The 14,189-nt window shown below is 35.4% G+C and overlaps 1 protein-coding gene across 3 annotated transcripts in view; it reads left to right on the forward strand.

Annotated features, from left to right (window-relative positions):
• Positions 1-14,189, forward strand: part of enox1 (ecto-NOX disulfide-thiol exchanger 1) — a 326,189-nt gene that overhangs the window by 155,290 nt on the left and 156,710 nt on the right. For all 3 annotated transcript variants that reach the window (XM_039745280.1, XM_039745281.1, XM_039745282.1), the window contains one exon: positions 9,310-9,522. In XM_039745280.1, the coding sequence (XP_039601214.1) occupies positions 9,310-9,522 (213 nt within the window). The remainder of the gene's footprint in view (positions 1-9,309; positions 9,523-14,189) is intronic.

The raw sequence follows: 14,189 nt of genomic DNA on the forward strand, positions 1-14,189 counted from the left end.
TTTGGAAATGATGGTACTGTATATGGTGGCTAGCTTGTTAGTAAAGTAACTGGTTGAACCCTTAGCTCTTCAAATGGCTTGTATTATTAATTGTAACAGGAACATATCATTACATATGCTATTTAATAGCAGCTGCCCACACAGATCCTGCTGCCTTACGTCTGTCCTTGACCCCCAGATTGCAAAAGAGACATGATATAATGATGTTGCATGGTCAGGTGTGGAGCGCAGCCTGATACTCCTGAATGCAGATTGCAGGGTTTTGAAACGTCAAAAGGGAGGCTGTGCTACCAGAAAATGAAGTTCTCCAGTTCTGAAATTCCCGGTCCCTGTTTTCTTTTTATTATTTTGTTGTTTTTAAATCTAACTTCCTATCAAAAGGAATGGTGCTGAGGGCTCAGATTTGGCATAAAATGTAAATATAAGTTGATTGTATTAGTGAATATATATTCTGAACCATGTATTTTTTATTATGTTAATTTGCATTTGTAGTTTAAAAAGCACCTACTGCAGATGCCATGTCTGAATGTTTGTCTGTCAGTCCTCATGAACCAATTCGACTCCCATTGAAAAAATTTTGTTGAACTTTAGCACGCCTATCCTTCAAGGAAATTTGTCAAGTGTGTTTAATTTTCTTTGACATATCTCTAATAGTTTGCTTTACATGCTCTTGAAATGTCAAAGTCTCCCACTGAAAAGTCAGTCTTAAAATAGAGAACCATTCTTTATGACTTCAGTTTCAGATTAGTTTACTGTTTCTCTTGACAACAAAACTAATTCCCAATACAGTACAAGTTAGTCCTGGAGAGGCACAAGCATGCACACTGGTTGTCTGGTACACAAGATAGATGTGACAAAAACAAAACAAATCTAGAAATGGATATAAGAGGAAATGACTTGTATAAGCACAGAGTGAACAAAATGTACTCAGTTGTTACAGTACACTAAAACAACCTAATGAGCTGCTTTATTTGCACATTCTAATGGTTTGATATTTCTCTGACACTATAATTTACCGGCCAAACTCCACACCTGCTCCCCATCATGGTCCAAAGTAGCCAGGACTTTTACATTGAGCATTCAAAAGAGATTTTAACTCTCAAGCTCTGTTTTAACACTTCTTTCAAAAATGTTATGTTTAAGAAATTTAAACTTTATTTGTCACAGACTGTCCACAACCGACAACAGCACATCGATCACTGTCATTTTTACATGACTTCAATTTGAATCTGCAGTCTAAAAAGGCTAATGTGCAATCACAAGTTATATTTCAGCTACTTTTTAACTACACAACATTGTAAAGGTCTGTTAAAACGCATGTGTTTAATTTAGTCTATTAACTTGTCTAATTGCATTCTATTATCACTGTTTTTTAATGAGACTTAATGTTACAAAATATTTAATAAACAAATATGTGATAAATGAATCTTTGAATTAACTGAAATACTAAATGCTGTAACTTTAAAATCAGTCAACTAAATTCATGAAGATGTTACGCCATGCATACTCCATTAATTTCTTCATAGACAATTTGCAATTGCTTGTTAGGAAATTTGGCTATATTTTTCCAAAGTCTTTATTTCTAGGTGTCATAATGCTTGTTATGTTCATCCCAGCTTTACAAAATAAACTGCAATATATTTGACAAGCTAGTCCAGTTACAGCACTCCTGTAGTCACTATACACTGCATTAGTTACCAAGAGACATGATAATTACATACACTGTCCTGTTCTGTCTGCTTCCTATTCTTTTCTTTCTTTAATTTGTGTCATAGTTTGGCATATTCTGAGCAAAAACTGTTTTACCATTATTTTTATATTTATGGAGTGACTTGTTGCCATCACATTACTCATATCTTTGCTGTATGTGATGTCTTCGGGACGTTAGTCATCCCATGATGGATCAAGGATTCATTAAAAAAATTTAGGATTACTTAGTTAGAAAGGTAGAATAAACGTCAGTATGCTTTTTTTGAATTCTGCACTGCTTTGAGGACTTTAGTTTTGTTTTCATAAAACTCTTAAAATGCCTGTCCTGACTGAGCTTTTCATTTCCCTCACCTCTCAGGTAATTTAGCCTTGACAAAAGATTCTGGGCACCCTTTTCCCCTGCCCATATACTTTCCTGCTTTTTCTCCTTCTACTCAATCATGTTGTATTTCTTCAGCACAAAGTATGTATGGTTGAGTGCAGTAAATTCAGAATGTCACATCAGTGCAAGTGAGCTACACAAGTCTGATTGATAGATAGATAGATAGATAGAACTTTGTTTGTTCCTAGAGAGAAATTTGACTGTTTTTTTACAAACCTCTTTAAATAAATAAATACAGTAAATAGGTACATAAATAAATTAATATACTTCCACACTTTGGTTTGAACACACTCCAGAATTGCTATAAAGCAAGGAAATTGAAAAAAGAAAAGTTCTGACTTGGCTGTCACTGTCACAGTGATGTATTATGCCGACTAATTGCTGCTGGTAAAAAGAAGTTACAGTAGCGTTTTTTGGTTCACTTCTGCTGAATAATTTGTTGGCTAAAAGTACTCAATGTTAGTGTGTCAGAGTGAGGATGTACAGTATTGTTCATAATGTCACTCAGTTTTAATCCTTTCCTTGGCTACTACCTCCAGGGGGTCCAGAGTGTGTCCTGAGCTTTCCCTTTAAATTAACTTGTTGATTCGTTGGGCGTCTCTTGAAGTGATGTTACCTGCCCAGCACACCACAGCATAGAATATCACACTGGCCATTACAGATTTATAGAAGATGTTAAGGATGTCACTTCCCACATTAAAGGAATGCAGTCTCCTATGAAAAAAGAACATGCACTTTCCTTTCTTATATAGTTCCTCTGTGTTCCGAGACCAGTCCGACCTGTTATTAATGTTCAACCCCAAGTATTTGCAGGAATGGACCACTTCTACATCCACTCCTTGAATAGTGACTGCACGTAAAGGCTGTCATGAACAGCAAAAGTCAATATCCAGTTCCTTGTTTTTGCTGAAGTTTAAGAGGTAGACAATTCTGTTTGCTCCAAGAAACTAAGTTCTCCACCTGACTCCTATACTCTGTCTCATACCCTATATCAATACACCCCATAAGTGCAGAATCATCTGAGAATTTTTGCAAGTGACATGATCTGTTGTTATATTTGTAGTCAGAGGTGTGCAGAGTGAAGAGAAAGGGAGACAGGACTGTTCCTTCTGGTACTCCAGTGTTTCTCACATTCATATCAAAATCACAGTTTTGAGTCTCATTAACTGTGGTCTGCCCTAGAGATAGTCCATTATCCAGGACACCGGGCTCATCCACCTGCATATCTCTGAGCTTACTCCTTAACAATAGTGGCTGGATGGTATTGAAGGCACTGGAGAAATCAAAAACAGAATTATCACAGTGCTGACAGCTTTATACAGGTGAGAATAAACCTTGTGGAGCAGATAATTAATTGCATCCTCCACTTCAATCTTTCTCTGACAGGCAAACTGAAGTGGGTCCAGGTGTTCTACCACAAGACAACTCGTAAGTCTTCATGATGTGAGATGCAAGTGTCACTGGTTTGTAATCATTAGATGAAGTGGCAGCTGTCTTCTTTGGAACAGGAACAATGCAGGATGTTTTTCACAGCAGTGGTACTTTCTGAAGCCTTAGGGATACACTGAACAGGTGAAAGAGGACACCACAAACTTGGGTAGCACAAGCCATAAGAACTCCAGGCTGCCCATACCCTGACACATACAGACACAGGCACAAGTCTTGCCACACAACACAGCTTTTTCACTGTGGAGAAGCGCTTTTACTTTTGTTCCTCACTGCACAGCACAGTAGAAGCACCAATAACACAACACACAGTCCTTTCTTCTTTTCTCTTCCTTGTTCCGCCTCCACTCCTCGACTGCTAAGCTTTGTCCTTCATCCTCCCTACTCCGGCTCCCAGAGTGAAATGAGGTGACTCCTTTTTTGCTGCTCCTGGTAGTGCTCCAGGTGGAGATCTGGAATCACTCCCAGGTGTGGTGGAAGCCCAATGTAGGGCTCTACAGCTCCCCTGGTGGCCCCCATAGAACCCAACAGCGCTATCCTGAACTCCAACTCCCATGAAGCCCTGCAGGAATCTGTGGTGCCACAGCAACCTAGGGGGACTGCCCGCTAGTGTTCCGGTGGAGGGGCAATGTCTTGTGCACATCTGTTCCCTCAGTCCTTCCAGTATATCAGCCTCCTGGCAGGGCAGGGGTCACAGCCATCCGTCACACCTTTTAACACACTGTTTTAAAATGCACATATACAAAATATATGTTCAGTACATCCATTCATTTTTCATTTTATTTTTTATAGGTGTGATTTTAGCAGACATACTCTACAACATGAACAGATTTAGAAATATAAATTAGTAACAGGACAATGCCCCTCCATACAACTTATACATACATGTACTCTTCACACATTTATATACTAATATACCTTAATAAGTTCTAACATTTAAAATCCTGTAGACTTTCTGCTTTGCTCATAAATATGGAAGGTAATGAAACATAAATTAAATATACACTATAAGAACATATTTGAGTACGTAACATATATTGGCATGCTACTTTTCTCTCTGATATTTATCATTTTTTAAGATCATTTAGATTAATTTGTTTTGTTCTTCTTTTTTCATTGTTCTTTATTTATTCTTTCCTAATCTTATGTATTTCTCTTTTCATTTTAACTGTCTCTTTGACATTTTGTAAAGCACTTTGAGTTACATTCTTTGTATGAAAATGTGCTAAAGAAATAAATGGTGATGTTGTAAATATAGTAAGATATGATCAGTTACAGTTAGTAATGGTGGAGAGGTGAGCAAAACTCCTTATGTCAATAAGTTCTTTCTGGAGAAAATAACCCTCTGGAGTTTGCCAGAATTTTGGAATCAGAAAAGTCATAGTCTGGGTGATCTATACACAATCGCCCAATTTTTCCTTTTTTTTACTTTGTACTGTGATGTGCATTGTTTTCTTATATCGTCCTGCCATATGTTGCAGTGGTGAGTTATTTTTCATATCTTCAGTGACTTGGTTTTAAGTTGCTGTCCGCAATTTCAGCATTCAGACTTCTTTACATATACCAAAGATGTATAAATTATGGTTAACTGGTAAATGCAAATTGACACTATACTACTAAACCTGGATGTGATGAAATGGTCTCTAACTCAGGGTTTATTTTTATGCCTTGCACCTTATACTGCAATCTTAGGTTTATAGGGTCATTTGTTGTCACGCATACAAAGAACAGTGAAATTCTTACATTCATGTGTTTGTACTTTTTCTGATGTTAATCTTAGGTTTCTACTATTTGGCATTGTGTCTTGTAACACTGCAGTCGGAAAAAGAATTCTTCAATAAGAATTAATGTTGAAAGTCACTCCTTAGATTATCAAGACACCAATGAAAGTCACTTTTATTTACCTTTATACAGTCCACCATCTGTATGTGTAACATTTAAGTCAATGTTGATTTTTGTATTATTTGTAAACTCTTTTTTACAGGATGCATTCAAGCCCTGATAAAATTAAACAGGTTTTTATTTAATTTAGTTGAGCTTAACTCATGTGCCACATCAGTGGTTTCAATGCCAGTTTTTCTTTGTACACTGCTAATTTCCTGACTATTTACTCTGTTTTGTTCTCTACTGCATTACGCAACCTTCATGATGTTGCAGATATTATACCTATGACTTTTTAAAGTGCTTTAGATTCTGGCAAATAAATATTTTTTAACACAAAATAAATGTTATGAATACCTTATATATAATATTTATATGGTTCTTTTGTTTCAGTTTTATGAAATTAACTGTTACTAACTCCGTTATTAATATAATATAAAAATTACTCTGGTTAAGTTGATTCTTGCCTGTTTGAATCATGTATAAATTTCTAACTGTGCTCTAATGAGAAAATTATTTTTTGAAGAATTCCTGATAATCTCTATATATATAAAACAACAAAACGTCTGGTGTCCATCTGTCCCCTTGTGTAATCATTTACAAGTATCAGCGTTGCTCATGTCATCAGGCTTTCACAAGAATATCTTTAAAAAGTAGTTATTTTGAATTATTTCCATCAGGAATTAATACAACCTAAAATGAATTCTTCTTGAATAAGTTCAATTGACAAGCAATTAGAACATGAGAAAGAAGTGGAAGAAGAAAATGGAAGACGAGCTACAATATCAAATGAGCAGAGACAGCAGGAAACACAAAGAAAGGGGAATGTGAGGGCTAGCAACAGCTAAGCACCAAACTCCATCTATGAGGAGGTACCAAAAAATAATCGGAATCTGTACCTGGCACGCAATCTAGACTTTGTTGCACATTTTGCCACTAGCTACAGTATTCTGTGACAGTCTGCCAACTGGGGTTGCTCTATATTGTTTGTACGGCATTCCGTGTCGGTTTTTCTTGGTGCTTATTAAACATGTTCTGCGATTTTTTTATGATGGGTGATCATAAAGCACAGCGAGTCTGCATTAAATTTTGTTTTGTCTTAGGGAAAACAGCAGCAGAAACTGTACTGATTCTTGAAACTGCTTTTAAAAAGAGGAAAACTTAAGTAAAACACATGTCTATGATTCGTTTTCACGTTTCAAACGAGGGGAAATGTCACTTAAGGACTAACTAAGATCTGGCTGACCTTCCACAATTAAGAATGATGGAAAGCTTGAAAAAGTTTTCAATGCAGTTTACGAGGATCGTCATCAGACTATTGAAGAGATTTCTAAACTGACTTGTGTGAATTGGAGTTCTTGCCACCTTTCCTACTCGCCTGATCTTGCTCTACGCGTTTTTTTCTTGTTCCCGCATATGAAAAAAAGAACTCAAAGGAAAGCGTTTTTGTACCGTGGATAAAGTCAAAGAAAAATTGCTGCAGGCATTGGACAACGTTCCTCTTCAGCAGTTCCAAAAATGTTTCCACCAGTGGGAAAACCGTTGGGACAAGTGCATTCATTCACATGGAGAGTACTTTGAAGGAGACTAAAGTTTCAATAAGAAGAAATTATTAAATTTTTTTCAATTCTTGTTATTTTTGGGTACCCCCTTGTATATTCAAAAATCTTTAGTGAAAACGTTACATCAATCAATAGCTCCTTAGTATTTACATCTATGTATGCCAAAGTCATGGTTCCACCAGATGTTTGTCTGAATTGTTTTAGAATTAATGGTGTGATTTGCCATTGTGCCAATGCATTACATCCAGCTTCAGAAGAAAGAAGAATAATTTGAACAGTAACTGCTGCTTATCAGTGACCTATTACTTGGCTGAGACAAAACTTTTCTCTGCTATAGCTACTGTATCTCTCCATTGCTCATGATGCTTCCATTCTCATCCAAAAGCCATTAAATGGTCTAATGACCCTTACTTGGATGAGTATAACTAAGTTGGATGTGTGTGTGTGTGTATGAATGTGACCTATGAAGTAAATAGCATCACTTCCAAAGTTTATCTTAGCCTTAAATCCAGTGTCACCAGGATTAATTCAGGACCCCCGCCATGCTGTCAGGGAAATATATAGCAAAGAAAATGAACGGGATCAGAAATAATAAGGGATTGATATATTCACTTTTCATGTAACTTTTTATAGAAGTGTCTGCATAATATCCTGTATAAAAAAGAGCCAAACAAGCTACAGCTTATAACCTCACAGTCTGAAGGACCCCCTTAAAATTTCAGACTTTTTTTCATTTCTTTAATTTTACTTGTATATTTTTAGGGCCTCAACATGTCCAAATCTGGCCTTTTGTATAAGTGATTGTTATATCTTGAAGCAAGGAGATTACTTAAATGTGTCAATTAAAGTGTTAGTGCTTCCATAAACCAAATGTTTCTTTAATGTAGTAGTTATTTGTCTCTGTATTTAAATGAATTATTTATCTTTTGAAATTCTATAACAGATGGTGCTGGAATGTTACATACAAAACATTTGGGAATCATTTTCTATCAATGGATGTAGGTGTTTATTCTTTCCCCTGACAAAAGCAGGTTTCTGATTTAAAGATTTCACTCTTGCATTGCAGTTTAAATAGCATTTTAGCAAAGGGATTTCTGTACACCTAATGACAACTATTTTTTGCTCAGTTTCACACAGTCATTGAGGCAAACCTACTTAATTTTTTTCCTGGCCTTCTGCTTCTACCAATGAGGTGGATGAATCACAGCATTGTCTAACATTGTGAAAGTGCATACAGCGCTGTACATCACAACACAAGTGCTGCATACTTGTGGTTCTTTACTAGGCACCCAAAATAACATTAATTCCTTCTTAATCTAATCCTGACTTACAATATATTACTTTTCATAACTTCCAATGACCCTATACTTGATAAGTGGGTTCCAAAATGGACAGGTGGGCTTTTATAATCTGTTAAATGAAAACATTTGGTGAAAATATTTATATTTCATAATAACTCTACAGATATTTCTCCTCTTTTACACTGCACAACACAATATTTCCTAAATCAGTAAGTTACAATATGTGCAGGGGTTTCAACCCAAGTAGATAATTATTCTGCAATTAAAAAAATAGACAAGCTACAGATATTTAGTTCTTCTGTACAGTTAGGTCAGGACTTTATTTTAATCTTTGCTTTATATATATATATTTTTTAATTTGGAAAATGTTAAATTTGAAATGGTGTCAGGATAGTTACTGTGGCCACTTCAAGGATCAGGCATCTGAGATTCGAATTCAGTGTCTGGCCATTTTCCGTGTAGATTTTGCACATTCCTCCTTTGTTTGCTTGGGTATGCTTCCTCCTCCCCAAAGATTTGCAGGCTAGTTTAACAGGGAACATAATTTTTACTATATTTGTTAGAGAACTTGATGTAATGTACAGACATGCTGGTCAAAACAAATCCTTAGACCTTTACAGCAGAGCTGCTATAAATGTTGTGCTTTCCGCATATGCTTGTTAATAACATCAGGCACGTGAAATTTTTCAATTCAGTTAATCAGACTATTCTTAAGCAAAGAGTCTGACTGCAGTATTGAAAGACATTAATATAACGCAAGTTTAGTCAATTTCACGTTTGCAGATGAGAAGAGGTGAGATTCCAGGTCTGTTCATACTGGCTCTTTACAGTACTTATTAAACAGAAACTTATGCTGTGCAAACAATGTCAAGTTTATGATCCATCCATGCATTTATTTTCAAGGTTGTGATATCCAAGTACTTGCTTGTGAGAGGCTGGAGTTTATCCTTGCAGTCCATCACAAGACAAACTTAACCCCATGCCTGCATCGCTTTCATGACTGATTTTTGTTTCTTGATGCTTGCAGATGACAATAAATTCACAGAAGCAGTCGGGGTGTTACTCACCTGGATTGACCGGGGGGAAGTAAACCGCCGCTCTGCAAACCACTTCTATTCAATGGTCCAACTGGCAAACAGCCATGTCCGCAGACTCATGAATGAGAAAGCAGCACATGAAGAGGAAATGGAGCTTGCCAAGGAGAAGTTCAAAAATGCGCTGTCTGGAATCTTAACACAATGTAAGTTGTGAATTTCAACAGATAACTTACAGTAACAATTTATGGTAGCTTACTATCTCTGCATTTGTGTTCATAAGTAAGACCGTACAAAATTAAAGAAGTGAAAACCAAATATAGTAATTTGTGATTTATATCATTCAGGTAAGTGTTATATATCTGCAGTACCAGTTGACCTAAAAATTAAGTGGATTCATAATCCCAGTAAATTAAGCCAGATCTAAATTATGGAATACAGAGAGTAGTTTAGCTTTCATCAGATATAAATTTAAAAATTTTCTATACATTTGTTAAATCTTCAGAATTCACTTTATATACAAACCCAAATGTAGGTCTTAATTTATATCTCTTGAGACTGTACTATTTTAATTTTATTCAGAATCCAACAGCTTTCAGATGTGTTTTTATAAGGGAACAGAATAAAGCAGATCAAGCACATCCAGTTAGCTGCTGCTTTATGGTTGATACAAGATAGCATATACAGTATGTATACATTACAGCTATGATGGAGCAATAAATAGGGTAGACCATATGGTGAAAGCAGCATGTTGCATTTTTTTAAAGTCACGTCAAGAAAGATTAAAATAAATGTGGAATTTTACTCATGCTTATATAGAGAACAGAAATACTTGGCATCATCTAGATTATGTAAATATTCATGCTACTTTGCCTTTGGCTATGATAATGATCAAGCATATGATAAGAAAGTAACAATGGCTATTAAATTGGAGTTGTGGCATTGACTATTCAGATATAATTCCTACATCTTACAGTGTATTTAAGCTCCTAGTGTGCTTGATATTTGCTCATGCAGACCATAAACTGTGCACAAAAGAAAATCTCCAGTGTTAAATTAACCCTTAATAATGTACATATAAGAATATTGTTTTCATATATACTGTACACTTTCAAAAGTTAATTTAACATTGGACATTTTGTTATATTAAAGGAATTCTACAAAAATACGGTCATTTATAATAATATTATTGTATAAGTGCAAAATGTTTATAATTATTATTTCCTGTAGTGCAATAATGTGTCTGCCATTGCTTGACCTTATCACAGTCAAAAGCGGTGCTTAAGTACAATTCAGTAATAAACTAAATGGGTAAGTAATGGCAGCAGTCTGGTATGTCTGGTCAGCAGTCAGTTACCAGGAGTTGAGTAATCTCATGGATCACCTGAAGCAGGTAGGTCTGTCTTACTATTCAAGTTCCCATTTTGTATTCTCTGCCTTTAAATAGACATAAAACCACCTTTGTTTCATCACAACCGTGAATACCTAGAGTGTATGTGGAAGAAAAAAAAATGTGAAAAAATAACTGAGTGTGTTTTCTCATGGCAAAACTTTTTAGTACGTAGTATGTGCCATCTTGTCATACTTAAGTGTATGTCAACACTATGCATGGTGTAGTAATTATGAAACAAAAGAATACCACTTTTACTGCATAGCATAATAAAAGATTTAAATCAATAGAAGAAAAAGATAACACTAGTGGCTAAAAATGAGTGACTCAGTTTGCTGGTTAAATTTTCTGTTGCATTCCTCACATGCGTTGATGTTGAAAATATGTGGACTCGCTGCAAAGAAGGACAAGGAACCAATTTGGGATATTATGCAGAATAACAACTTAGTGAAAAATTTATTTTTATTTAGGTGTTCTTTAAATATCACATTAAAATTCTCCAGCCTTTATATTTTTATTTGAAACAAAATACAGAGATTTTTTTCAAGTGTAAATACTTCTGTTAAATCAGTCCCATACAATGTTTTATTAAAATGTAGATATTGATATAGGTATCTATGCTGGTATGCAGTTGCATCATTCTGACAAGATTTAGTTTCCACACATTAACTTGTGGCCTCAGGGATTGTTATGTTTTTTTTTCTTCCATGTCCCCTCTTAGGTTCTATACATTACAATGTCTTTAATTAACCATTGACATAAAAAAGCATGGTCATATAAATGGGTGCAGCAATTCAAGAATTGGAACAAATAAGAATGGGAAGATAGTTTTGTTTTTCCTTCAAATGAAAATTCTACTGTAGATAAATTTTATATTTGTTATGTAAAGGATTTAAATACTAAAGCATTAGTCTGATATATTTTGAAGAGGCAGAATTACAATAGGTCCACCTGTTTTCACAAAATACGGATTATTCACTTTTATTTGCAGAATATACATTGGCATGCAGGACATCATGCCAGAGTATCAATAATTGTCCCTTATCAGGATGAAGAGTGAAGTCAGGTAAAGGTGGTACAGGACAAGGCTAGAACGATAGTGTCAGTATCGTCTATGTGTAATATGTATTTCTGTACTATTTTGGAAATTATTCCAAACTTTATTTAATTAAAAGTTGATTTTATACAGTGTTTCCATTCATTGGTTGTTGTTTTGCTGTATTTTTACTTTCACATTTTACATCTGAGGATGCTTCCTTGTTACATCATGTTGCTGTGCATGTTGTGCCAGATGATTTGGCATATTTAAGAACCAGGGTTACATCAAAGATTTAGTAGGGACTTTATATACAAAAAGGAAAGTCTCTCTTTTAAATAATGAAAAGAAAGATTTAATAAGAAAGCATTTTTTTGATTAAGAACTACAGATTACTTACTAGGTATTGAAGATTTAAAATTCTGGTTTGCCCCTCTAATGAATGTGCCCTCAATCAATTGACCCCCTGTTGTTCCAAGACTGTGATATTTCTTTGGTAATTTCAAATATCTGCCACCAATTTGTAGCAATTCACACTTTTCAGCTTGAAATTATTCTCTCTTTTTTCATGCCTACAAGGCTGAAATAGTGAAAATGAGGCATACACTGGCATTGGCAGCACATGTTATTGAGTCATTGGAAGAGATAAGGCAACTTCAGAGGACAGTAACAGACAGGGGCACTTGATTTGTGTGAAGTAGAGGAATGTTCTGGGAGAAAAACGTGCATTGTTCCCCTTGGACAATAGAGTAGAGGCAACCCAGAATTTGGCAAGGCTTCTGCTAGTGTGACAGACAGAGAAAGAGAGAATAAGGATATGGTGAAAATACTAAAGGTGACAGCAGTACCTGCCTGCTAGAGGTTACATGGCTATAGAAGGAAACAAATGGAAATGTACATTGCCTCAGACACAGTAGTATGGGCAGGAAGGGAAGTTGTCTTGAAAGTCTGGATCTTTAGCTCAGGAGAGAGAGAGGTTGGGAGTATGTGCTGATAGTGTGTAGCTGCACCCACCACACGACAAACCACCTTGATTGGGACACAAGTGCAGAGGGTGACACTTCAGCACCACACTGGAACAGTGTGAGTTTTTTTTTGGTAGCTGGAGTGCCAGTCCTGCCACCAACCCCCAAGTTTTCCTTGTAAGTTGGAGGACCTGTGTGCAGGGCTGGGTACAGATTAATGTCATACCCTTGATGAAGCAATTGTAGGTTAGGGGTCTTGCTCAAGGGCCTAAAGCACAGAGAAAAAAAGAAAAAAAAACTGGTGCCCGCTCACAACTCCATCCTTCCCTTGTGGTGATTATACCGATTATACAGTCTGTTTTTTATATCTTCCTCCTTTTATATGGGTTTAGGTACTCTGTGACAGAACCCCATTCATATTAAGTTCAAGACTAGACATTCTGAAGTGACTGATAACACCAAATACCGGAATCAATATGACATTCAGCCTTCTTTATAGTATTCCATTGTATCAAGTGTATTTTAGTCTCTTTCACAGAAAAAAAACCTAAACCCCTGAACCTTCTTTATTCATTACAGGGTTTAGGGAAGTGGATCATTGACGTGGCAGCCCAAACTGAAAATGTAAAATGAAATTAATGCTTAGATTACGTGAAAGTACTGTCATAAAATTATGATCATTATCCCTTGCACTATTATTGTGAAGTAAGTGGCTGATCTTTGTCTTGTAAAACATGGGACAATATTTTTGAAATAGGGGGCATTATGCAGCAACAGTCCTTCTATGATATAATTTTATCCACTCAGTAGGTCCTCAGAAACACTCATAGAGTATCTAGTAGGTGCAAAGTGTTACAGAAAGAACACCATTTGCTTCCCTTTGTTATTTGTTCCAATTGTAATGATCTGTCAAGTAAGTAATGTTATAAACTTCTTTACCATTTTTCTGTTTTATTTTGTAAAATAACTTTTTTGAATGTTTTAAATGTTACTGTTGATTTATAAATGTGACAAAATATTTAAGTAATTGTCTGTTAGAGACTGAGTTTAGATTGAGTTTAAGTAGGTAAAAAATAAGTTTTAGCTCATAACACTCCATTTATTAACTTTTAATGTTTTAATGAAAACATTACTTTAAAGTCTTAACAGTATTTTATTTTACTTGTTTTTAGAATATTCTTTTAGGTAAGAAATCATTTTAAAAGATGGAGTATTAAATGTATAACAGACTTCACATTGTTCTGTAAATTGTTTAACTTATGATGTAGAAGAGCTAGTAACATATAATAGCCATCTAATTTTAAAGATTTGCATGTAATTGTTGTAGCTGTTTTAAGAAAATTGTGTTTTAATGGTTTTGGATAACTTGCATGGAGAATTACTGCATTGTTTAATCAGTCAGTTTACTTTTAAAAGCATGAATACTGACGAGCATCTTTATAGAAGCTGGTCTTTTTTGTCCATCTTTTTTCACCAAAACCT

Source organism: Polypterus senegalus, chromosome 2, assembly GCF_016835505.1.
Source record: "Polypterus senegalus isolate Bchr_013 chromosome 2, ASM1683550v1, whole genome shotgun sequence".
In the NCBI taxonomy this organism is placed as follows: Eukaryota; Metazoa; Chordata; class Cladistia; order Polypteriformes; family Polypteridae; genus Polypterus; species Polypterus senegalus.